A 26,002-nucleotide genomic window follows, 5' to 3' on the forward strand; every position below is an offset into this window, starting at 1 on the left:
TAGTTCAGCAAGTTTTAAATCTTTATTGTCAGAACTGTGATGGCTGACTATGGGAGAATGCAAAACAATGTAATCTTCTGTTTCAATAAAAACCAAAGAAGTTTTAGCTGAAATAGCCTGAAGCAACTCCCAAATAGTAGGGGGGGGGGTCCGTTTTCTAATAAAATAAATGTACATGTTTTCAAGTATGACGAGTGTTAAGCCATAAAGGCAACAGCTAATGTTTTAATAAATAACTTCCCAAGTAAGTCCATTGTTAAAGTTCCATCTTGATCTTACAACTTGGTTTTGTGTGAGTCAAATGACAGTCCACTAGCATTTGAAGTTTTTAGCCTTTGGAAAAGTTTTTTCATTTTTTTATACACATGATCATCCAAAGTAAAATTACCACTTGAAACTTCCACTAACTTTTCTTTGTCTTAGATAACATCACAAAAAACTTGAGGCCTAGAAAAATGAAATTGGCACCAAAATTGGCAAACATGGGTAACTTTTACTTCAAAGATTATAAAGTAAATAAACAGATACATCTTTCAATTGGGCTTTCAAGCAATTATACAACAAATCATGTACTTCTTAGCAACATCACTATTTAAGACAGCAATGGATTCTCTTTAGCTTTTAACCTGTTGTTATCCACAATAGGGTTTCCAAAATTTCTGCACATTGTGCTTTTCATAACAAATTTTTATTAGTCTTAGCTATTTTCTAAATGAATATCCATCCTTTCATTGGATTTTTCCCAATTACAAATGAAAATTTAATTATACATCTATAATTAGAAACAACACAGTGGGACTGTACAAATTTAGGTCAAAATAAAAATATATGTATTTTGTGGTTTCATAAAACTTCATTTACTGTATTTTTAAAGAAAGCAGAAGTAACAGCAATATATGTAATGATTTAATGACTATAAGCAAGACAAAGCAATAGAATTGTGCTTCTTTTGCAGACTGGGGACAATGAAATTGTTTAGCTACAATTTTCCCATACAAACATGAAACAAGATTCATATAGAATAAACACCCTCAACAAATAACTGATGGTTGATGAACACACACCAAGTTCGACCAAAGCAAAACACAAACTAAAGAGTGTTGGGGTTATTCATATTTTAAATTCAACATGCTCACTCTATTTAAAAATTAATACCTGTAGAAGCTCATAATAAATTGCTTCTTTTCCAGACATTAGAGAAAGGGCATATGCCATTGTTTAAAACTGTAAAAGCAAATGTTAAATTTGAAGTTACTACTACTATATCACATATTAAAATAATTTAGATAAAATGCCTTCTTCCAGCAATTGGCTGGTTTATTTTAAAATTTGTTTTAAGATTATAGTGATCAGTATGTATTTTAAAAACACATTAATTTCACTATAAGCAATGGGAAATGAAGACACTATTTCCAAATTCCTTAGTTAAAAGTTTTTCTTTACTGCAACAATTCTAAAAGTAAACATGTACTACTAGAGAAAGCCAATATAATGATTTGCCAATTGCTTCCAAAGGAACAGACTTTAGAATTAGATATCCACATTAAAAATATTATATGCCGAGAAGGCTCAAACATAGGGTATCTGCAAAGGTCGAACCAGTTTGGAGAATTTTAACAACCATTTTTGAATGCATGAAACACAATATTTTCTTTATAGTATTTATAAATATATCATACAATACTGTTTTCCTGTTATGTCATATACCAATATGGCATTGTACAATAAGCATAATGCCATCTGATTCTTACAAAAGCGAATCATTTAAACAAGTCAGTAAAATAAACGGAAGTACCCGCTTTTAGGCATACAGATTGTAAAACTGAAGTTTACTTTCCTTTGATCAGTTTTGTGTAGCAACAGAGAAGTAAAAATCAAACAGGAATCAAAATGGCTAAATATGCAAGAAATCGTTATTCACAGTGACATGGCTACATAGAATGCATTATTCTATGCATATTCTTCTGTTTGTTGAATTTCCAGATAAAAAGCACTTGTTTTCTACAGGTTCACAAAACAGCTTAATAACAAGAACAATCAAGGAGAATGTAATGTAGGCATTAGTTGAAATTAACAAACTATGGCCAAATCTTTATATCCACTGCAGAATAATTTCAAATCCAAAAAACAGTGAGACAGAAGCCATTTCATATCTTTCCTAACACACAGAAAAAAAATCTTGCCTGCCTTCTCAGAAACCAATTCTTTATAGGAACAGTCTTTCTTTTCAATTAACGTCCACATCAGTATCACATCTAGTCCATCTTTTATAGCCAAATTTAACGTCACTACAAAAGAAAGCAAATTAGATGATAGTCACATGTATTAGCATCTATAAAGCTGTAATGGCATGAAGACATCTATATAAATCAGGGGTTTAAAATTTTTTCCTTAAGGTCTCAGGTATCAACCAGATGAAGTTGCTGACGACCCATTTACTGATGATTTTCGAGGTCTATTGGCAAAGGAAGATTGGTGGTTACCGCTGGGGCTGTTGCTGGTTCCATTCATAGTACTGGAAATGTGAGGAAACTGAGGATGAGGAGACTGAACTGGAGTACTGGGGCTAGGCAAACAAGAAGAGGTGGAGGGAATACCTCCTGCTGGGCTGTTAGCCTTGTCACTCCCAGAGTCACTTTCCAGTTCTCCAGCATTTGTCAGTCCATCTCTCTGGTGACTGATCTTCATTCTTTTACAAGTAGGTCGAACTCTGTATTTCAAAGGAAGGGGACCATTCTACAAAGTTAAAAGGGGGAAAAAAATCAGTCTTAACTCTTTAAATACAGTTTACCACAATAATCTGTATTAGATATCCTACTTACCCTTCTCCAGGTATAAATGTAGGCAATATCCATTAGTGTATAGTAATCCTTTAAAGGTTCCTCTTCATACATGACATCAATCTATTGAAAAATGGTATTTCAATTAAGTATGACAAAGAACAAAGGTAAGTCTAGATTTTTCTTTTGTCATCTAAATATAATAAAAAATGCTTTAAAAACCATTTTCTCCAAACATTTGTACAAAGAATCCCTCTTGTAATCTCAAACGAGGGAAAATATTTCCTGAAATTATTTAGGGATTTGTTTTCATAGCACAAAACAGAAGTTATTTTAAAAGATACTTCCATGTTAAATACTAAATAACATTAAATTTAAAAAAAATTCTATTGTTCAAAATCTAAAAAGAAAAAAGTCACTGAATTAAAAAAAAGAGAAAGAGATGTATATAAAATGTATGAAAGATTAAAAAGTACATACCTGGAAAGTATTAGGTATATCCATTTTACTTCTGAGAAACTTTCTTAGGTGCATCACAGTCATTGCTGCTGGGCATCGTAAATACCTTTTATCATTCACCTAAGTACATTTAGAAAAATATTTTTTATTCTCAATTTTCAGATTAAAAAAAGTTTTAGGTTGCCTGAATATAATAAAAGGTGTCCCCCAAGCTGGGATATGACTAAATTTTCAACTATGTTTTGAGATTACTATTTTTATAAATATTAAATGAAAGTATACTTGATATAATAAGGAAACTTTATATAAAGCATTAAACATTAAGATATTTTGTAACAATAGTAATCATATAGGAAATAAATTCTATTTATTAACTACCAGATAATTTTTAAACATCAAACATGGCAAATTGCTTTTATTTGACAGCATCATCTGACCCTAGAATATTCTAAAGGACAACATACAGTTGTAAAATTTAGAATCTAAACAATGTTTTTTTTATGCTTTGAGGACATGGAACCTTACTTACCTCCTCCTTAGATTTCTCCTTGTCTTTGTTTACTTTCCTATCCAATCTAGGAAACAGATCATTTATTAGTAAAACAATGTATCTAGTAAACACATAAATATAAAACATATTTCCTAAAGAATTCACCTGTTTTGATCAAAGAATTCAATGGATAAGCTTATTATCTCATCATCGGTTATAATTCTCTTATCTTCATCTGCAACTTCTCCTCTGTCTTCATTAGAGCCATTGGCAGCTGTAAAGACATTTTGAAATTCAATATTAAAAAATTAAGTATTTAATTAAATAGTATATATATATATATATATATATATATATATATGAGAATAGAAGTGATACTAGATTAAATTCAAATTTAAGAATTACTGAGTGAGTTCTCCCTCCAAATAAATGTCTTCCCAGGTCCCAAGAGTTTACCATCAGCTGAAGGATGAGCTGCATAAAAATCCCTTCTTCTCTTCATTTCATCTAAAGGGGGAAGGGGACAAGAAGACTTAAACATTTGGTAAAATGGGTAAAACTGATAAAATACTTTTTAAAATTCATTTTTAAGCAAGTTACCTACTTTTGAAAAGCCCTGGAACTAATTTGTATACAATATCTTGAAGAGTTTTATCTGACCTGAAAAAGAATAAATTACAAAAGTAAACTATCAATATGACAAAAGCTAAAAATGCTCATAAGTTATTAATCTATTCTTTGTTTTCCTGGTGTTATTGTATTTTACTTGATTGTGCTACTGTCTATAACTACACCAATACGATAATTCTAGGAATGAAAGTTCTTTATGTAGTAGCACTCAAAAATCAGGAGAATAATGTTTTATATTCACCAATAAATTCTTCACATTTCTCTAAGTCAAGAAACGTGTGCCCTTTCATTTACTAAGTTAGTTATGAAGGAACAAAGGGATGAGAATAGAAGCACTTTAAACACATTCACTTTTTTGCCTTTCATAAAGTCAATAAAACAATGCAAAATGGAGAACTGATTCAGTTTTTAGGAATCTTAAAATCACTTGAATAGCACTGAGCTTTGTTTAAAATTAGTCACTGTTAACACAGCAAGAAATTAAGGGCTACCCTCCAAAAAGCCTACATATTAGATGGGACTCAAGAATATATTTTCTGTGAAGAAATAAACAGGGTAACCTTCACTAAATTATGCAATTCCAACAATACTTACAACCAGGATTTTAAATATTTTCCTACCTTATATTCAGTAGTGGTCTGGTTTTGTGAACTTGGACATCACAGATAGGACAATACTTGCTGGTCTCCAGGTAACGCACAATACACGTTTTACAGACTAAGAAATACAGACACATTTTGTAAGCTTAGAAATTATATGGTAACCATTAAAATTAGTGTCAGAAATGGAGAACTAATACTAGCAAAATGCCAAAATTTACCAATGCCAAAAGATATTTTCAATTAACTAAACTAATATCCTGATACTTATACATCGCATACTTATATATTTTATTAAGTATGTGTTAATAAAAAGTCACTAAATGGAAGAGAAAAATCAATTCCATCACTTTTTAGCAACATTCTCAAGGACTGCGGAATTTAGTTAATTTCCCTATTTTAGGATGAAATGCGAAATACCTATGACACAAAAAAGGTCTAAAACTTTGTACTTACAGGAATGTAGACATTCTATTATGGTTGTGGCATCAATGAAGTACCCTCCACAAAGTACACACATGAGGTGGGGATTTAGCTCCGTGATCTTGATTCTGGTTGTTCGATGCATTTCTGTTTGATAAAAAATCCTACAAGACATAGAAATGGCCATAATTCACAGAAAGAGAATCGACATTATCTCCAACTTTTAGTAACAGTACACTTTGAAATGCTGAGCTGTTCATGAAACTCGTAACACTGTACAGCTAAACTGTCCAAATGTTTTCTACAAAAGAAATTTATAATCAGACTCCAGTCAAGTCTACTAAACTGGTGAAAAATGTTCCAACTAAAGTTAACTTGTGGTCCCTCCGGTCATTCCAGCAGGGCAAAGAAAAGGTCTGGGGTGGGGGCAGGGAGCCGAGAGTATTCGGGTCTCTTTCTTCCATTTGTCCTCCAACCTAGCAGCCCCACGGCTGCTGCAGTCGCTACACTGTCCCCACAGATATTTACCAACCGCTAGGGCTTGTTCAGTCTCTGAATTTATTGTAAAACTTCTTTAAGTATCTCCAATCGAAAACCCAGGAGCATGCCCTGGCTTTCCAGGGGTTCCTGTTGTTTTAGGCGCTTCCAGCAACCAGAACCTGGCACGTTTTTTTACGCAACACAAAGGGAAAACAAATTCTGCTCTATCTGCATCCCTGGCATTTCCGGAGCTGGGTGCTGGGGCCTCAGGAGAAGCACCTCCAAGTCGGCCTCGGGCTGGGGCCTGAGCGCGCGGACACTCGGGTGCCGGGATGCGAGGGGCGGATCCGGCTCTGTGGCTCCGTGGCTCCGTCTCGCTCCAGATTCGGCACTGGCCTCTGTCGGGGTTTCCATAGCAACTTACACTTACACTTGGCATCCGGCCACAGCTACAACTCTGTGCGGACCCAGGCCGAGCTGGAGCTTCGGCGGGGCGTGCGGGGCGGTCGGGGCGGCGGCGCGGGCGAGGGGGAGGGGCTGGCGCGGCGCGGGGGCGGGGCCGGCGCGGGGGCGGGGTGGGGTGCGGGCGCAGCAGCGCTGGGGGGGTGGGGCGGCCCCACGAGGCCCGTGACACTAGGGAACAGTACCCCCGCCCGCTGCAACCCAGCAGAGCAGCTGGGGGGACCCCGGAGTGGGCGAGTGGTAAAGGAAAATGCAAACCGCACTCCCGGCCATTTCGGACACTCTTGGGGGCCTCTTTCCACGTCGACTCCGCGCTTCTTTCAGATCTTGCTTGACTCTTTCGGTCTCTCCTGTTAGCAATCACTAGGTCAAAAATTTCACGAAGGGATTTTTTGAGAATTGCCAACGGTGCACTTAGCCCCAAACTCTCAGGGCTCAAATTGCAAAGATGTTTATTGAACTGAACCTCTTTAAAACTTTTTTCTTTAATATGAAGTTCTGCTGTACATTAGATGAGTGATAAAGTTTTAGAAAGGCTGAAAACTAAAATCTGTTTTACAAGAAGATAAGAAGGAGGCAAAGCCCTGTATTTTATTTGAGCTATGCTGGATGCAAGAAAAACTACTTTAATAGGTACAATAGTAACAATATGTAAAGAACCATGTGACCAACCCATTCCCAAGGCTAAATCAACACCTTGTCAACCCAGAGCAACCATAGGAAAGAAAAACAAATGTCATTTTTTTTTCAGCCTAAACTCCACTGAGACCCCCACACGATGAAATGACATTCCCAACAGATAGTATATGTTATAAAAGGTCACTGTCAGTAATTATACACCAGTGTACAATCCAGGAAGTCAATTACTTCATGTAGTAGTCTTTAGAAATAATATTTTTTACTCCCACTTCATTCATTTCAGAACATAAAATAAGACTAAGCTTCTAGACCTGTCTGAAGTACATTCTCAAAGGTTCCTTGAATAGAAATCTGGGAGCTTGTGAAACTTGAAGAAGTATCTGAGGTTTTAATTCTTAGGAAATTTTACTGTAGAAGAGGGAAATAGCAATCAACATACTTCAATGGCTGAAACTAAATGCTCAGGAGTACTAAAAAATGATAAAATACAAAACAAAATCTCTTTTATGAAAGTGGCTACAGTGACAACCAGCGACTTCAACCAGAAAGCTTCATGACTGACTCCTCAGTTATCGTTGGGTTACCTGTTTAGAAGAATTTTCCAACATATTGTTGATACCAATCTAAGTGGGGTTGAAGAGGAGTTGTGGATAGAGCAGTGTCCGTCCGTAAAGAGGAGCAATATTTAAATCCACTGTATTAGATGATTAAAGACAAACATTCTTGGTTGTTAAAGAAGACTCTCATTGGGACACTGCGGGAACTTTCCTAGAAAGTAAGGTGATATACTTCCATCTGCCTGTGAAAGCATACCACACTAATGTCACTGATCATGAAGTTGAAGTTAGGGGCTTCAGTAAAAAGAGCTGCCTTTCCTTCTCTACTTTTCAGAAAACCAACACCAAATACAAATATTAACACACAGAACAATCAAGCCTCAGTGGAGAGTAATCTACTGATTGGCTTTAAACATTTAGGTCACATGTGCTTGAGCAAAACCCTTTCAAATTTATCCCAAATCTTAATTCACAGAACTCCTCGACCTCAATTCAGAAGAATTTGACTACAACCTTATTATGATTTATAATGCTAAATAGTATCACTTTGTTACTAAATAAAAACCAGCTCTTTGTCTTTTATTCCATTTGAAAGTACTGGCAGCTTAGTGAAAAATGAAAACATTTGACATGTTGATAAGGTTTAAGAAACACTTGTACCTTAGAAATGAAAACCTTCTAGGTTCTAACACAGAAACTGCCAGCAAAGATGCACCAAACATACAATGGTAAAAACACTCAATAGTTAAAACTTGCCATTATAGCATATTTAATTGGGGCTGTCAATTTGGTTGGAGGCCTGACACCGGTAACGTCAAAATGAAGGAAAACAGAAGCAAGTTCTTATGTTAACAATCAGCTTAACTATTGCAATCTAAGAAATGCAAATGAACTTCATAACCTCAGTTGAGGCTCACAGCTCAATACAAGTATGGGTGAAGTAGGGGTTAACTTGGCTCCTAGGGAGAATTTTGCCTGTCAGGGCACTTAATGCACATCCAAGAACTTGGTAGAATCTTAATTGATTTATCAATAACAATGAAATGCTCAACTATCTTACAGAAGTGTGTGTGTGCATACACACATGCACATACAGTGACTTTTGCATGGCTTTAAAGATACTGTTACTAGATGTGTAACTTGCATAAGTAGGCTATTTCAAACACTTGCACTCCGGGGCAGAAGTATAGGAATGTACTCAAGTATGACAAATTTACAAATTTGCTCATAAAATCAACCTCTAAAGGATTTTGCTTAGTTTACTTAAAACTCAAATGTTAACAGTCTCATAAATTAGTACATACTGTCAACAATTTGCATCTCTAAGTTCCAAGTATTTAATATAGCTTATCATGTATTTCCAGAACTTGGGGGTTAAGGAATAAGTTGAACTATTCATAACATTCCAGGAACCATCAACCCACAGTCGGATTTGAAAAACTATGCCCAGAATTTTGCCTACGTTAAGGGAAGGGGTTAATACATCCTTCTCTTTCAAATACTTTACGGTGACTACTAAGCCCACTAAATCCTTTTGCTGCAATTGGAAATGATCAAAGTCTTTCTACTTGTTTACTTCCAATTATTAACTGTAAATCTCTGTAGAAAAGATCATGCTATATAGCTGTCAAACCCAAAAGACTGCATAAACACATTCAAGCACTTTTTTGTGCTTCTTTTCCAAAGCATCTCTTTGCCATTATGACCTATGATGGCATTTAGCAAAATCTATAAAAGGCAGTAGACTTTAGGTCACGGTTCTAGGTGCATCCCATAGTAGAGGTTGGGAAAAGTTGTAGTTTCCGAAGGGGGAAAAGAGAAAGAGGAAAAAGAAGCTTGAAAGAAAGGAAACCTTCCTGCAAGACTAACGTCCAGTCACCATCATCGCTCCAAAAAAAAAAAAAAAAAGCTCCAAATTTGAAATGGCCACTTCCCAGCGAGCACTTCCCAAGTGATGTTTAAAGAACTTATTCAAGACTAATAACAAATAACACCTTGAAAACTTTACCATTTTAAACACAAATGCAGAAGACCTTGGAAACAACTGGGAACCGCCATCTTACAAGCCATCCAATTTCACACAAGTGTCCCTCGAACTTAAGTTAATAACATTTTTATTTTGGCTCTCCCCAGTCTAACATCCACCTTGGCGGGACCGCTGCCCCCCACGTAACCCGTCCCTATAAAATGGGGGCGTTCTCTGGCTGTTTAAACCCCTCAAAAGCCCTTTCTTCGGGAGAGGAGGGAAGCCACTTGACCCAAGCAGCTCCCGATTTCAGGAACCCGTCCCCGTTTCATCAAAATATACCTCTCAACAAAGGGCGCCGTGGCCGCGAGAGCCGCAGAGGCTGCAAATAGAAGTGTTCTTCTCGGGGGCCATGTGCATCGCGAGGGTGTAAAGGGGCGCTAAGGGGAGAAAGGAACTAAAACGTGGGGCCGCGCGCAGCGCGTCCGGGGCTGAGCGGGAGGCGGCTGGAGCGGCGCCGAGCCCGGCTGGCGGCGGCGGCGCGGCGCGGGCTGCGGGTCGGTCCCGGCGCCGCGGGAGTCGGCGGGAGGCGCGGGCGCGTGCTCGCGGGCGCGGGAGGCGCGCGGGGCCGGAGGGCGGCGGCGGCGGGCTTCGGCGCGGGGCTCGGCGCCCACGCTGTCAGCGCCCTCCCGGCCGGCGGGGCGAGGCGCGAGGCGGGGGGGTCGCTCCCGGGCCACCCGCGGCCGGCTCCAGCCCCGCGCGGCCCCAGCCGGCCCCCGGCCCAGGCCTGGAGGCGCCTCGCCTCTTACGTACCCGGAAAAAGCAGCCGGCGAGAGGCGATCGAAGCGGGCGGAAAAGACAATGAAAGTTAAAAGTCGTTCAGCAGAAAATGAATGTGAGCCAAGCGGCCATCTTGAAGCAAGCTGCAGACGCCGCTGTCAATGGGCAACGAGCGCAGCCGAGAGGAGCCGCGGCGGCCGCGCTCCGCTCATGCTGCCTCTCGAGCCCGGCCTCCTCCTCCTCCTCTGCCTCGGCCTCCTCCTCCTCCGCCTTGGCCTCCTCCTCCTCGGCCTCCAACGCCTCCTCCTTGGCCTCCTCCTCCTCCTCCTCCTCTTCGGCCGCGGCCGCCTCCTCCCGCTCCGCACTCGGGGGAGGGAGCGCGCGGAGGGGGCGCGATCAGTATTATTCTGCGGGGCTGGGAGGTGTTTCTAATCCGGATCGGGGCTCCCTCGCCAACATCCCCATTGTCTCGCCCGGATCTCTGCCTTTAATACTACGATTATTATTTCATATTGCTATTGGAAGAGGAGGGCGGGTGAGGGGCGCTGTGTATGTGCGTGCGGAGAGGCGGGGGGAGGGGAGGGAGGATGAGGAGGGGGGAGGGGAGGGTGGAAAAAAAAAAATGCACCGCTGAAGGCAGAGTGGAAACTGACACCGGCTCCAAAATGGCTCAGAGTCCGCCCGCCCCCTCCCCTGCCCCCCCCACCGGGTCACGTGCTCCCCTCATTCCTTAAGGGCGGCCTGGGAATTAGTGTCGGTGTAGTCGGGCCGGTGGCTGCCCCCTCCCCTCCGAGCTGCGCGACCCGACCCCCTCCCCCTCGCTCAGTGCCGCTGCGGAGACGTTTCTCCACGACGCCACACGCGCTACCCGGTTCTCGACGCCGGCATCGCTCCGGCGCAGCTCGCAGCTCAGCCCACCCCACCCCCTCCGTTATTTCTTTTTTTCTGCCGTACGTCTCCGCCCGCGGCACCCAAGTCCCCGGGCTCCAACTGAGGAGAGCGCTGGTCACCGCCCCCCTGGCGGCCCCGCTGCCCGCAAGGGCTGCGGCCCAGACTCCGGCACCGCGGCGCGGAACCCGCGCCCGAGTTGGGCTTAAGGAAACAACAGCGCCCGCCCCTGTCTTCCCGCGGTCGCACCAGCTCCCGCCAGCGGCCGAGGAGGGGCGCGCACGGGCAGCTGTTCTTTCCGGCCAGGGACTCCGCGCGGGTGGTGGCCCAGCGGGCAGCGGGAGCCCCGCGGGGGAGGGTCCGGCTGCGGGCTAGCCCTCCAGCGCAGGTAACGGGACGGGCCAGCTCCCCTCCGCAGAGCGACCGCGCCTGCTCTCCAAGTCTTGAAGTTGTAGTCTTCAACAAACCCCGGAGATCGCATCCTTTCCCACTGAGTTTAATTTTAATCCAGAGAAAAGGCGGTCGTTAAAAGTTAACGCTAATAGCTCTGTCTTCATAGTAATAATTGACACACAAAACTCACATCCAAACAAACGCTCAATAGCTTTGGTGGGAACTTATTTATTCAGAATGTAAATACTGCCTTTTGTAAGACTTGAAAAAATGATCAAAATTTATCAATGTACAATTAATAAAGATTCAAATAGGCAGAATTTCCTTAACTCTTAAACAAGTGTAAAAAATGCGTCAAAGTTCATGAACGGCATAAATCCAAAAAGAACTTTCTTTTAAAAAGGAGTATATCCAGTTCGCACAAACGATGGTTCTGAGGTTCTGCCGACGGCAAGGAGCTCCTGGTCTTCTAGACCCGGGCGGATCGCTAAGTTCCCCAGGTTACAATTGAGTTGCTCTTTCCAGGCTTTTCGAAGCATCTTTCAGTTTCCCCACTAAGTCCTAAAAGACGATTATATTGCTAAGTTTTTAAGATAAAACACGGGAAAGAGGTACCCAAGTTTGAGAAAGATTCAAGAAAAAAGTCGGGAGACACTTGATAAGAAAGTTTAAAATTCACGAGGATATTAACCTTTGACAGACCATCAAAAGAAGCTTTTCCTCTAAAATAGTTAATCTTCAAATAGGCTCCTTGCCCTCGGATTTGAAATATGATTTATAACCGAATCCTAACAGGAAAGACATATCTAAATTAAATTTCCCATGTTATTTTAACAAAGATTATGGTGTATTCCACATTTTCTGAAAATTCGAAGTTTGATTAATGGTTACATTAAAAACTCTGGGGATGTCTTTTGGAAAGTTAAATTTCATCAAAATTTCAAGCAATGATCTTCATTTTTAAGTGGTAAGAAACAAATTCGCTGTCATGTCCACTAATCGATGTGATTTTTAATTTCCCCAGTCTTACATTGGCAATATAAAGTTTTAGAATTTTATGAATACTTTCCCATTTATTAAAAGTTATTTAAAACCACAGTTTTAAAATCCTGTTTTGAGAGTTTAATTCAATTTCTGAAAACAAAGAAGACATTTTAAAAGCCATGCTTGAACTTTGCTTTGTCCTATAGGATCAAACTGATCACAAACAGAAGGAATTCTCACTCAACACTATGCTTCAGAAGTTTATTTTAATTGGAGGGAACAGTAAACATATATCAATTCTCTATTAGTAACATTTTAATTTCAAAAGTGAAGCCTACATTAAAATTGTATTGCTTTTGAAGTCCCCTTCCCATTAAATCCTTAACCAACCTTCATTATCTACTGATACATGAGTTAGATTATTCTTCTTTTGAACTTTCTAAAAGCATTAATTCTCAGTTAAACTTCTATAAAAAGGTAGGCATATTCACAGGTCCTAATACTGTACCTGTAATTGTTCCATGTTGCAACTAAAACTAATTTCTGGGTGGGATCGGGGATCAGTGTTCTAGAGAAGAAAAAAAATGCTGTTTACTTAAATCAAGGAAATTAAACTCCATTATACATTTAATTTTTAGACAGGCTAATCCAAGAGCTAATGTATAATTACCTCTACATTTAAGGTCACCAAATATGCAGGTCTGTGTATCTTATGAAGTTGACTGGTCTAAAACAACACAACACATTTCAGTCTTTAACTATATTTTTTAAAGTTTCCTAAGTAACCCTAGCGAACAGTTAAACTTTACCTTTATCTGATACTCCAAACGCCAAGAAACATCAGTTATATGAGGGAGAGATCTGCCAATACTGAAAGACACAAGCATAATTTTGTACATAATATCTACAGACTTTCAGTATTTTTACTAAATATGGTGTCTACCTTCCAACCCCTCCCCCCACACATAATTTTAATCCATTCTGAACTTGAAATATTGTTAAACTTCAGTTTCAAGTTCTGCACAGTAAAAGAACGTTTTTAAAATTATCTCAATAAACTTATCTTTAAAAACATTAGCTTAACTTCAATTGTTTAACTTGCCCTTTGGCCCCTTTTCATTTGGTGAAGATCCCTGTTTTGTTTCATACCAGCACTCTCCATTCATACCTGCAAGTGAAAAGTAGCTCAACTTGACACCTTATAAAGGTACGTACCTTCCCAGTAGGATTTCTAGGGAATCTTTATTATTCTGGAGGACAAAAAAAAGAAAAAAGAAAGAAAACACAAATTTGCAAACAGAGTAGAAAAAAATAGTAATTCTTAATTTAAAAAAATTGATGTAAATAACCTGATATTCCGTGCAAAACAGTTCTGTTCGCTCTCTATCAAATTTACTGTCTTCTAGATAAGTGCTGAAGGAAAAAAAGCCAAAGTTTAGTTCCCATTTTAAATACTAAAATTGGAATCATAAAGTTATTTGCTAATAAGTGGAATTTAAGTAAATGTTATACCTTAGAGTTGATTTGTCAGCTCTTTGCTTTGCTGCTTCCAGTATGTAAGTTGCAACTGCTGCATGGCAGTGTTTTAAAACCAGTGGGTCAATATGTTTCAAGTCTGGGTGATCTAAAATAAATTGCCAGTGATGCCTGTAATAAATTTTTATTGTCTTTTTTCTAAAAGGGATATTTTAATTTGGGTAAAACCCCCCCTTTGACAAGAGAACAAAAATGATTCCACTATAAGGACTGTCAATTGTAAGTAAATGAGATGAGCAACGTCAGTGGCAAAACAATAGAGAGCACACAGCAATAATTTTACTGTTCCTGGTCTTTTTTGCTTTTAAAAAAACATTATGGTCCTAAAGAAAATAAAACCATATAGTGTTCATTCTAACACTGGATGGAGTAAATTCAGAAGAAAATAAGAACATAAATATTTTACATGGTAAAAATTTAAGAATGAATAAACATTCCCTCTAAAGATTAATTATAGAGTAAATTGCTCCATGGACATTAATACATCAAAGGAAGCGAGGGCACAAGTTCAGAATATTAAATATAATTTTCAAAATATTTTCAGGTTTTGACAGCCATCCTTTTTTTTTGACCGATCACCCAGGTGGTGGTTACTGTTTTCGTTTGAAGAACTTCCACTTTCATACTTTTTGTACAAGTGTTTAGTTTATGAAACCACAGGAAAAAAACACAAAAATTTGAATTGCTGGGATATTTATATTTAAGAAAATTATCTAAAAGCGATCTGTCTTAAAATATGTTTTCAACCCATACATACACCCACTCGGCAATCACTGACCACACCACTTAAAAGAGACTCGCCTCCTGGTAACTGGTGCGGAACAAAACATTATGCACCATATCTTAACGTTCTAGGTGTAAAACATACCTAACTATAATGTTGGAGTGATCGTAGCAACTTGAGGTATTACTCTAAATTGTAAAATATCAACACTGTTTGCCCTAGTAATTACTCTGGAAACAGACCCTTTAAAACCTTTGCCAGCCTAGCACTAAGAGCTTGAATTGCCAAAGAGCTCGCCTAATGAAATCCAAGTGTCAAATAGCCTTTTTCCCATACCAGGCTGAAAACCTTAGATGTTTAGGCCACAAACAAGACTTAAACTCGGGCTTTAGAAAGGAACAAAGAGCCTGGGAGGAGGTAATCAGGCCAGGAGCGTGTAGCCGGCTGTGTGCAGGTGCCAACAGGAGACAGAACAATGTTCAGGGTCTGCTTTGGGTTCTGGCAGAGCCACAACCCCACACTCTGCAGTCCGGAGCGAAGGGCAAAGCCCGGTGACTTCCTCTTCCCGGGGTTTTTACCCCTCTCGCTCGGTCTCGCAGCTTTCTGAGCGCCCCTCCACCCAGGCCGATCCAGCTCAGAGCCGAGCGGCTTACCTAACACGGCCTCGTCCGCCTGGGCGTCCAGTAGGCTCTGGAAAGCCGCCCGGAGGAGAAGCGTGAAGGCGTTGGAGTCAAAAGAGCCGGGATCAGCCAGCATCTGGAAGCCTTTCTGCACATACTCCGAGAGCTCCATTGTGAGCGCGCTGTGACCTTCGACACGCGCACCACGTGATACGTGCCGCGCGCTCAGCTGATGCGGCCGCGCGCGCACGCGGCTCCGGGCGGCAGCGCTGGCTGTGGGCCTCCGGGCTCAGACTCTCCCCCGCTCGCCGCTTTTCCCTCGGCTCAAGTCGCCCTGCCCTCGCCCCTAGCCGCCACCTCCGGCAACCCGCGCCCTGTTGTCGGCTGCCACTTCCTTCTGCGCCGGCCGACAAATCTGCCAATCCTGAGCTAGAAGGGCAGCCCCGCGTGCCTGTGGACACGTCCAGTGCTTTCCCTTCCCCTTCGTGCTCACCTGGTACCGTCACCCGCTCCAGCAGGACTCCGCGGCCGCCTTCACTGACAGACCCCCTTTGGAGGTGGTGAAAGGTGTCAGAATCCCTCCCACCCCCACTTCTTTGAAAATACGCCTTCCGCGCTCAGCGCGACAACCTGCGGAAAGCTTCAATTTGAGGCAACTGATTTCTAGTTTGGGGCGTTTCTTTTATTCATCTGCTTAACACCCCCGCACCCCCTTTTATGAGAGTGTTGACATCTAATTATGTAATTCTTGTTCTTCCTTTTTCATTGTCATTTCTGGAATATGGTAATTGATTCTTGCGTAGGGTGTGCGTGTGTGTACACATACATAATACGTATAGCTCGCGTGTGTACGTAATATACTAAAACGATTAAGGGGCTAATAAATTATTCACGAAGATGTTTGACAAAATTATTAAAATTTGCATATGCCGCTGCAAATAAGTACCTTTCAAAAGCAAACAAACACAAATTTTGTGCTACTGTACTCAGTACATCTCTGGGTCCATTTTTAATTACTCAAAGAATCTTCATATATTTATATCAAAGAGTAATCTTAGTAAAATATAGTTAGGAACGGCAAGAATTTTAATTAGAACTAACTTACTATTTTGGGTACCCGTAACTTTAAAGATTCAAATATTGTATAAAGTTTAACTTCTCCTTTATATTTCTACGAAGTTGGAGAGTAAGAGTGATTCTTTAAAAAAAAAAAAACGCGAAGTAGATTACGCATTTTTGATCAATAGAATTTAAAAGGAAAAGTAAAAATGCCGGTCTTTTACGGGTGGAGGGGAGGGGTAAAGAACTAGAAAGGTGTTTTAGTCTTCAGCAGAGGTTATTTGAAATAGACTCAACGTGAAAGACTTTTCTAGGCATAATTTAGCTACTTTTTTGGAAAAGAAAGTTTCTAATGAATAAAGCCACTATTTCACTTTGCACCAATACATGGAAAGCACCTCATATACAATAGGATGCAAGTGGAATAATTTAGCATCAGTAACAGACTACTAAATTCTTTGAAGGCTTTGAAAGGCATGTGAACTACCTCTTCAGTTCAATGAGCACGTAGGAAGGAGCAGTGAAGGATTTAAGAGTCTCCCCAGCCTCTTTATAAAACAAACACCTATTAATCATGTTCATCTTTTCTTTCCATCTCTTGTTTTCTCTCTAAACTCCTTGTTTCTCCTCAGTAGTAAAATCTCAGTCGACAAATTTCCAGATACCTGATTTACATAGGGGTATGTTTTACAGGGCAGAGTTGTGTAAATATTAAACAATATTAACACCCAGGTTCATTATGTTCATTACACATATATTTTATGACCTTGCATAACATTGATTGTTAATACTGTAATAAAATTTGAGTTGATAATTGTAATCATATTCAATTTGGTGTTGAAAAAGAAAACATTAATGCTTGAGTGTACATTTTTTTAAAAAATTTTTTTAAGAGGGAAGGAAATACAATTAAATGGTTGTGAGTTTGTGGGCATAAAAGTTAGAAAATTCACAAGGATTATGTCTCTAATAGCTGTTATGTTACTCTCTTGTACAGATGTAATTACTTTCCCTTGTAGGGCATTTGTCTTCTTCTGCCTCAATTTATTTATGCGTTAGGCCCAAGTGATGGGTACATTTCCGGATCACACAAAAATTTTAACCATAATGTTTCCTGATGCTAGAAAAACTGAATTCTTCTACTGTAGGTACATTTATTTCAACTCCCTTTGAAGGAGGCACAGGATTAGGTATTTGTTTCAATGCAGACAGAACAATGTGTGTATTTGACAGTTCAGCCATTGAAATACATTGAAGTATGATACTCAGAATGGCATGATTATCCAGATGTAGACTCTCTTGGTTTCAGCAACAAAATGAGTATATTTTATGTTGTTAGAAAAACTAAGTACTAACACATTCTAAATGTGTGAAGAAAAAAATATTCAAAATTTGTGCTTTATTCACTGAAAACTGCATTGGAGCTTTCACTAGAATGTTTAAAATTCTGTAGGCTTAAAGTCAATAGATTAAATTTGGCCTCAAAGAGCCTTTAAAAATAACAATCATGCACAGCTGAAAATAACAAAAAGGATATTTAAACATTCTTACATTAATAATGAATTTTTCCTTTTATACTGCAAATATCAAGATAAACAATGCTGATAAATGTTTTTCTTTTTGAAAATCTAGAGTTATTCAAAGAATTAGGAAGTATCATTTAAAACAATATTTTAAAATACGTTGTATCCTTTGAACTGTTTTTTTTTTCTTGTTTTGTTGAAACCAATTTAATATTGGCTTTTGCACTGGGAATACAATTAAAGTGGTCTAGGGCATTTATAGGATTCATGTGGTCAGTTTTTCCCCAAAGGCCTCATTGGTATTTTTGTTAGTTTTATGAAGTAAAATGTTTCTTTTATTATTTTAGATAGTATAAGTACTTTTGCTTTTGTGCAAAGAAAGCTGAAGAAAAGTATTCCTTTAGATTGAAGAGTTTGTTGAATATCCATGGGGAGAGGAAAAAAGCCAATGTGCTTAAGCACACATGAGACATCCAGAAGTTTTACCTGGTCTATAAACTATTTGTTCTAGTGGGGTTCTTTTTTATTCCTGTCCATGGGATACCTGCTCACTTTCTAGGTAGAAGAAAGTTAAAAATGCTTAAAAATTACCTATACACAAGAAACCATTTTTCTCTGCCCCCCTTGTACTGATTCTTTGATAGTTAGTGATCTTCAAGCCTTGAGGTAAATATTAATAAAAATAAAATTTACTATTTTAAAGTTATTTTAACCACAAATGAACAATTGGAGAGAATACTTAACTGAGTTATACATGACATTTGAATGTATAGGTAAAAATTATTTCAGTGAAGTTTATAAGATCTATGTACATTCTTTTATTTTATTAAATATCTTGGTAAGGCAAAGAGTAGGACTTGGAATCTGAATGGTCAAGTATTTGCACATTCATGATCACAGAGTTCAGTGGTTTCAAATTGAGTCTTCTGTCACCTATGTTGTCAAACAGACGGCATCGAGTATTCAGAGGGGATGACAAAGCTTTTAAGGATGTAATCTAATTCCTGATAATTTCTAAATGATGATTGCTATAATAATTAATATAACCAAATAGAGCCTTTTTCCCTTTCACATAATATAGCCTATCTTGTATATATGGACTTTTAGATTAAACTCAATTCATTTAAATGAAATTGTGCCTTAATATGTGAGGAAAGTGAAATGCTAGTTACATTCAAGAAACTAGAACCAAGGAATGAAAATCAATGATACAATGTTATCTAAAACACTTAGCAAAGTCATACTTATGGTTTTGCCCAAGTGTTTTGGATTTTTCTTCTAAAACTTTTATTCAAAATATTTTGGCTACATAGTACAATTGCTATTTCAGTAATATTTCCACAAGCTTGTACCATTTTAAAATCACATTTTTTAAGATAGTTGTATCAGGAAAATAAATATCAAGTATAAAACTTCAAAATGTGATAAAACAGTAAACAATTAAATATCTTAAATCTAAGTTTTAACAGGATAAATTATCACACTAATAAAAAATTGAGTTTCTTCAGAAAATGTCTCAAAGCATTTCCTGAAGTTAGCAAACTTTAATTTTGTTAAACTTTGCAACAGAAAATTCTATAGTCAAGATATTGTCAAAAAAGGAGAATACTTTGAATTTGTGAAGTGAAATTTGAGTTATCATCAAGTGTTATGCCATAATTCTACTAGCTTTGGGTCAGAATAAGATGACTATGATTAAAGGCCTGTACATAAAAATCAAATTATAATTTTTAATATAAAATCTTTGTATCTAATCAGTCTGAAGTTTTAGAAAGATTTTGTGCATATTAGAACAGTCATGCCGGCCCTTTAGGGCTTCTTTTAGGAAGTTTGATCCCTTATTTTGAAGCAAAGCAATTAATATTACATAGCAATATCTGAGTCATACAGACTAAAATTGTGAAGTCTTCAGCTAATAAAAAATGAGGAATTGATTTTTTAAGGAAATGAGAATAAACAAATGCAGTTTCACAAGGCATGAAGACACATTTTAATTTAAAGGCCAGGAATTAAAAAGGAAAGCAATAATACTCCATATTACATTTAATGAGAAAAGAACAGGTTAAATTATGTCTTAGAATTTCTCTAAGTAGGCAAATAAAAACTAATAATTTATCTTTAAATTCAGTAAGTGATTTAAATGATTACAATTTACTTATCTTTTCATGGATTATAAAAAAACAAGTTTACTCCTCAAATCACATAATTCACACGCACTTTGCCAGTGATATGAACATTAGGAACGGACCAATCATCCAATAAATTCTGTCAAATAGACAATTTAGGTAATAAGCACTATTTCTACCTCAACAGCAGGTTGACTTTTTTCTCTTCTTAAATTATAAAGATTGCCACTTCAGCTGGAATGACCCATGGTTTAGCTACAAGAGAATGAAAATGAAGCATGGGGGCAAAGTTGAAACAAGTTTACTTTGATGAATACATCCAATGAATTCTGTCATATATCTACAGACTGCCCTTTAAATTGTTAGTATATTTGTTCAAAAAAGAGATTAAATATTTTTTCAAAGAAAGAAAGAGTGAAAGAAAAAAGAAGGAAGGAAAACAAGAAAGAAGTAGGAATGAATGAAGGAGAGGAAAGAAGGAAGAGAGGGAGGGAGGGAGGATAGTTTAGTTTTTCCCTTTGTGAGAAGAAACATCACAGAAAACTTATTGACTATTTATTTTCTCCCACACGATCCAATATAGCCAGATTCTCATAGCTACACTGAATTCAACTGACCCTCAAAATAATGCTCGGAGTAGACTGGAAGTTTCATCTGTCATGTCCAGAACCTAATCAGTTTTAAAATATCCTGTATTTCGATATTTAGATTATGACAACAGAATATCTAACAGATTTTTTAAAAATTCTGATCTTGGAATCTCTAACACAATTTTCTCATACCTCAGAAACTGAGGCTTTGCCACATCAGTGAATTTCAACAAAAAATAGAAAAAAATGGCCTACTTTATAAACTATCATCTAAAGCCAATGATTTTTAAAAGTTTATATTTTGAGAGCATGCTTTTTACATATTAAAAATTGAAATTTAATTAATATACAAATATTCATATTTATCTGCTTAAAGGAGTATAATTTTTAAATAAAATGGAAATTAAAATATGCAAGGAATATTTTATAAACTAAAATTCAGTCAACAGTAATCTACACTTGCTTATCAAATGAAAGATTTGACCATCACTTGTGAAATGAATCATTTCAGAATGGAAATTGTGTACATAGGAATACATAATCTGAATTAAATACAATACAAACACTAAAAATGCTATGAGATTTTATTTCATTTAAAGTAAACAGTTAAACAAAAATTAATATTTTAAAAGTGCTTACCTGGCAAAGAAAGGCCTAGGTAAAGTGTTTTAATATTTTGGGATATGTATGATATTTTAAATAATACTAGGCAGGGATTCAACATTTTAATTGTGGTTATTTTTAATCTCTTATTTTTTAAGAGAATATATATTTTATCTCCCTTATCAAAATAAAACATGGACTTGAAAGAATTGTATGTGAAATTCAGTCTAAAAATACTTCTTTAAAACACTTAGTAGAGGTCCCGGCCAGGCGGCTCAGTTAGTTGGAGCATCACCTGTACACCCAAAAGGTTGTGGGTTCCATCCAGATCAGGGCACATGTGGGAGGCAACTGATCGATGTCTCTCTCTCCCTTCCTCTCTCTCTAAAATCAAAAACATATCCTTGGGTGAGGATTTTTTAAAAACTCTTAGAATAATTGGATTCAACTCTTTCACTCATATTTTTTGCACAGATAGAACTATTCAGAAAACACCATAGTTTATACAAAATGAATTTTCCACCATAATAAATGCTCAGAAAGTAATTTTATATATTGTTGTGAAAACAGGTACCTATGAAACATGGAAACTTTCCATTCCCCCCACCCCCCATAGACAAAGTTTTTTTCTCCCTGAGCTTTGATTGTTTTATTAAAGTTAAACATACAGTTCTCTTTCAGGTATTATTTTCAAAATTGCACTCCTTTGTGTAAGCATTTTTAAGTATATTTTATTGATTATGCTATTACAGTTGTCCTATTTTTCCCCCTTGTATCCCCTCCATCCTGCACTCCCCGCTCCCGCTAGCATTCCCTGCCTGCACCCCTCCCAAGCTTAGTTCATGTCCATGGGTTGTACATTCAAGCTCTTTGGCTTCTCCATTTCCTATACTATTCTTCACCTCCCCCTGTCTATTTTGTACCTATCAATTATGCTTCTTATTCCCTGTACCTTTTCCCCCACTCTCCCCACTCCCTCTCCCCACTGATAACCCACCATGTGATCTCTATTTCTGTGATTCCGTTCCTGTTCTAGATGTTTGCTTAGTTTTTTTTTATGTTCAGTTGTTGATAGTTGTGAGATGTTATTTTACTGTTTATAGTTTTTGATTTTCTTCTTTTTCTCAAATAAGTCCCTTTAACATTTCATGTAATAAGGGTTTGGTGACGAACTCCTTTAACTTGACCTTATCTAGGAAGCACTTTATCTACCCTTCCATTCTAAATGAAAGCTTTGCTGGATAGAGTAATCTTGGATGTAGGCCGTTGCCTTTCCTGGCTTTGGATACTTCTTTCCAGCCCCTTCTTGCCTGCAAGATTTCTTTAGAGAAATCAGCTGATGGTCTTATGGGAACTCCTTTGTAAGTAACTATCTCCTTTTCTCTTGCTGATTTTAAGATTCTCTCCTTACCTTTAATCTTGGGTAATTTTATTATAACATGTCTTGGTGTGTACTTCCTTGGGTCCAGTTTCTTTGGGACCCTCTGAGCTCCCTGGACTTCCTGGAAGTCTATTTCCTTTGCCAGATTGGGGAAGTTCTCCATTATTTTTTACAATAAGTTTTCTTTTTTTCCTTTTTTTTTAAAGATTTTATTTATTTTTTTAAGAGAGGGAAGGGAGGGAGAAAGAGAGAGAGAAAGAGAGAGAGAGAGAGATCAATGTGTGGTTGCTGGGAGCCGTGGCCTGCAACCCAGGCATGTGCCCTGACTGGGAATCGAACCTGTGATACTTTGGTTGGCAGCCCGCACTCAATCCACTGAGCTATGCCAGCCAGGGCTCCAATAAGTTTTCACTTTCTTTCTCTTTCTCTTCTCTGGCACCCCTGTGATTCAGATATTGGAACATTTAAATTTGTCCTGGAGATTCCTAAGCTTCTCCACATTTTAAAAATTTTTGTTTCTTCATTCTGTTCTGGTTGACTATTTATTTCTTCCTTCTGTTCCAAATCATGGATTTGAGTCCCAGTTTCCTTCCCTTCACTCTTGCTTCCCTGTATATTTTTCTTTACTTCACTTCGTGTAGCCTTCACATCTTTCTCTACCTTGCAACTATACCCAGCCATTTCTGTGAATATCCTGATTACTGGTATTTTGAACTCTGCATCAGATAGGTTGGCTATCTCCTCATCACTTAGTTCTTTCTCTGACATTTTGATGTGTTCTTTCATTCGGGCATTATTTCTTTGTCTGAGCACACCTGTGACATTGTGAGGGGTGGAGCCTTAGGTATTCACCAAGGCAGGACAGCTCACTTGGCTTCATTGTGGTGTATACTGTATGTGGGGGAAGGATCAGAGAGGGAACAATGCTGCTTGCTCAGCTCTCACCCCACTGTCAGTCACTTCCCTCACTACCCACAAGAAAATTAGGCACTTCTTGTGCTGATTCCCAGGTGGGTGGGCTTGTGTATGTTCTAGGACCCTGTGGGTTTCTCTAAAGGACTCTCCCGTGAGGCTGGGTGTTTCTCTTGCCTCTGCAACACCCACAGGTTTTTACAATAAGAGGTTTTGAGGCTTTAGTTTCCTCATACTGGAACCCTGGGTTTTGTGGTCTGTCTTGCTCCCCAGTCATTCCTCCTGGCTTACCCCACATGAATGTGGGACTGCTGGGTCTGCAGGTCACCACCTCACCTCATGTCCTTTTCACTCTGGCTGCCTGTCTCTGCCCTCTTACCAGTCTGGATGAATGTTTCTTCTTTAATTCTTTGGTCAGACTTCCATACAGCTCAATTTTCTGACAGTTCTGGTAGATTTTTTGTTCTTAAATTGGTTGTTGTCCTTCTTTTGGTCTTTTGAAGAAGCAAAGCATATCTACCTATGCCTCCATCTTGGTCAGAAGTCTCTGTATTTTAAGGAAAGGGATTGGGGAACAAGTTTTTAAAGATGTTTTTAATGTCATAAAATACCAAGAAAGTAAAGATGGTTTCTAGCTTACAACAGTTTGACTTAAAGATTTTTCAACTTTATGATAGGACAAAAGTTATATGCATTCAGTAGAGACCTTTTCAATTTTGAGCTTTGATCTTTTCCCAGGGTAGCAATATATCATATGATTCTCTCTCATGATGCTGGACATTATAAAATACGCTTTGTGTTAGGTGATTTTGCCCAACTGTAGGCTACTGTAGGTGTTTTTACTATGTTTAAGGCAGGCTAGGCTAAGCTATGATGTTCAGTAGGCTAGGTGTATTAAATGCATTTCTGACTTGCAGTATTCTCAATTTAACATGGGTTACCTGGACACAACACCATCATAAGTCAAGGAGCATCTGCAGTGAATGACCAGTAACAGTGGAAAGGGAGAAATGTACTAAAATAGTCAATTTAGTCCATGTAATTAGACACTTCGACTTGTGTTAAATAGCATCTGGGCAATTACTTAATTTTCTTTTGCTCTAAGTGGAAATAGGCCTGGATTATTTGGAGCAAGATTATTCTAAATCAAAATTAATCAGATATTGGCAATTTTTAAAAAGGATTTTATTTATTATTTTTTTTTAGAGAGGGAAGGGAGGGAGAAAGAGAGAGAGAGAGAAACTTCAATGTGCATTTGCTGGGGGCCGTGGCCTGCAACCCAGGCATGTGCTCTGACTGGGAATGGAACTTGCGACACTTTGGTTCACAGCCCTTGCTCAATCCACTGAGCTACACCAGCCAGGGCTAGATATTGGCAATTTTTATTGGACTTTCGCTGCTCTAAAATTATAGAGCAAAAAATAAGAACTTTGATAACGTATAAATGGAAATACATCAGCAAATTAGGCCAGGAAAACTGAATTTTCATTTGCCTTTCTTAAAATTTGAAGCTGACAGAAAATTTTAAATGAAGGCCAGCTATTATATATAGATGAGTAGTTGACAGAGGAATAAGAAAACTTCTGTTTTTGTTAAAATAGTAATTAAAAAATTTGAGAATGAAAATGAGTCATTTTATAAAACCAATGGTACCAGTGAAGAGACAATTGTATTTTATAAATTTCTCCAGACAATATACATTCTTTTTTAAAGGAACTCTTTCAACAGTATATAGTGGAAATATTGATTTTATGTTTGTCAATTACAATAGAAGAAAAACAATATTCTCTACATATGTTATAGATTTGAAGGTTGCCTTCAATTTTTTTTGTAACAAGTTGGACATAAATAAAAATCTTAAATCTAAGTGTTTGAGAGCTATTTTAACCAAAAATTATTTTTGGGAAACTAAAGCATTTCAAACTAATACTTTTAAATGAATTTTAGTTTGTTTTTATTCTGTTTGTAGAAGTTACTATGAAAAATATCTGTCTGTAGACACTATGATATTCCATGATGACTAATGTTCAAATTGAGTCATAATGAAACCCTGTTATATTAAAATCAAGAGTGACTGTAGGAAAGTAGTCATTTTGCAAGCAAACATCCTGTCAGGTAATTGGCAGGGGGAGGGGTGGATGGGGGATGGGAGGTAATCATGTCAATAAGGTAACACACAATTCTTTAGCTAAGCATTAAGTAACTGTCCATTGACATAAATGGCTTGAAGACAATCTATTTGTGTTTGCTTTAAGCTTTTCCCCTTTGGTTATATTTGAACATATCATGATCTCTAAGATGGTTTAAAAAAAACTTTACATTGAAATTCCATTAGAATCTCAGGCACAGTTTTATATTATGCAGAAAATTTAAAAGACTGTTCCAGTTAAATATAACA

The 26,002-nt window shown here is 38.1% G+C and overlaps 2 protein-coding genes across 9 annotated transcripts; both read right to left on the minus strand.

Annotated features, from left to right (window-relative positions):
* Positions 1-473: 473 nt before the first annotated feature.
* Positions 474-10,942, minus strand: BMI1 (BMI1 proto-oncogene, polycomb ring finger). 6 transcript variants are annotated; one of them, XM_036023368.1, is made up of 12 exons: positions 10,299-10,436; positions 6,582-6,686; positions 6,141-6,259; positions 5,415-5,545; positions 4,980-5,076; positions 4,334-4,389; positions 4,186-4,236; positions 3,895-4,003; positions 3,769-3,814; positions 3,261-3,359; positions 2,823-2,903; positions 474-2,736 (listed from the first exon to the last, which is right to left on the minus strand). In XM_036023368.1, the coding sequence occupies exons 2-12, from the start codon at positions 6,594-6,596 to the stop codon at positions 2,407-2,409; spliced, it is 1,134 nt and encodes a 377-aa protein (XP_035879261.1). In that variant the 5' UTR covers positions 6,597-6,686; positions 10,299-10,436; the 3' UTR covers positions 474-2,406. The 6 variants fall into 6 exon arrangements, with proteins under 6 accessions (XP_035879261.1, XP_028363600.1, XP_028363602.1 ...); XM_036023362.1 differs by lacking the exon at positions 10,299-10,436 and adding an exon at positions 9,828-9,925 and having other exon boundaries at positions 2,400-2,736; XM_028507799.2 differs by lacking the exons at positions 6,141-6,259; positions 6,582-6,686 and having other exon boundaries at positions 686-2,736; positions 10,299-10,942.
* An 816-nt stretch (positions 10,943-11,758) lies between these two features.
* COMMD3 (COMM domain containing 3) lies at positions 11,759-15,624 on the minus strand. 3 transcript variants are annotated; one of them, XR_003684121.1, is made up of 8 exons: positions 15,444-15,596; positions 14,043-14,177; positions 13,880-13,943; positions 13,746-13,780; positions 13,340-13,400; positions 13,201-13,257; positions 13,039-13,098; positions 11,759-12,107 (listed from the first exon to the last, which is right to left on the minus strand). XR_003684121.1 is itself a non-coding variant. In XM_028507802.2 (8 exons), exons 1-8 carry the CDS (start codon positions 15,580-15,582, stop codon positions 12,048-12,050), a joined length of 588 nt encoding a protein of 195 aa, XP_028363603.1. In that variant the 5' UTR covers positions 15,583-15,621; the 3' UTR covers positions 11,759-12,047. The 3 variants fall into 3 exon arrangements, 2 of the variants coding, with proteins under 2 accessions (XP_028363603.1, XP_035879289.1); XM_028507802.2 differs by having other exon boundaries at positions 14,043-14,154; positions 15,444-15,621; XM_036023396.1 differs by lacking the exon at positions 13,201-13,257 and having other exon boundaries at positions 14,043-14,154; positions 15,444-15,624.
* Positions 15,625-26,002: the final 10,378 nt, after the last annotated feature.

The sequence above is a fragment of the Phyllostomus discolor genome, chromosome 1 (assembly GCF_004126475.2).
Source record: "Phyllostomus discolor isolate MPI-MPIP mPhyDis1 chromosome 1, mPhyDis1.pri.v3, whole genome shotgun sequence".
In the NCBI taxonomy this organism is placed as follows: domain Eukaryota; kingdom Metazoa; phylum Chordata; class Mammalia; order Chiroptera; family Phyllostomidae; genus Phyllostomus; species Phyllostomus discolor.

What these genes read in the sequence shown, in the direction of transcription:
- BMI1 (XM_036023368.1), bottom strand. An exon ending in AGCCCGAGGCCGACTTGGAG is followed by an intron (nt 5,546 to 6,140) that starts GTGCTTCTCCTG and finishes TATGTCTTGTAG; the next exon opens with GATTTTTTATCAAACAGAAA. An exon ending in AGTTCCAGGGCTTTTCAAAA is followed by an intron (nt 4,237 to 4,333) that starts GTAGGTAACTTG and finishes TTCCCCCTTTAG; the next exon opens with ATGAAATGAAGAGAAGAAGG.
- COMMD3 (XM_028507802.2), bottom strand. Translation starts at nt 15,582, where the DNA reads ATGGAGCTCTCGGAGTATGTGCAGAAAGGCTTCCAGATGCTGGCTGAT. An exon ending in GGCGGACGAGGCCGTGTTAG is followed by an intron (nt 14,155 to 15,443) that starts GTAAGCCGCTCG and finishes AATTTATTTTAG; the next exon opens with ATCACCCAGACTTGAAACAT. An exon ending in GTTTGGAGTATCAGATAAAG is followed by an intron (nt 13,258 to 13,339) that starts GTAAAGTTTAAC and finishes GTGTTGTTTTAG; the next exon opens with ACCAGTCAACTTCATAAGAT.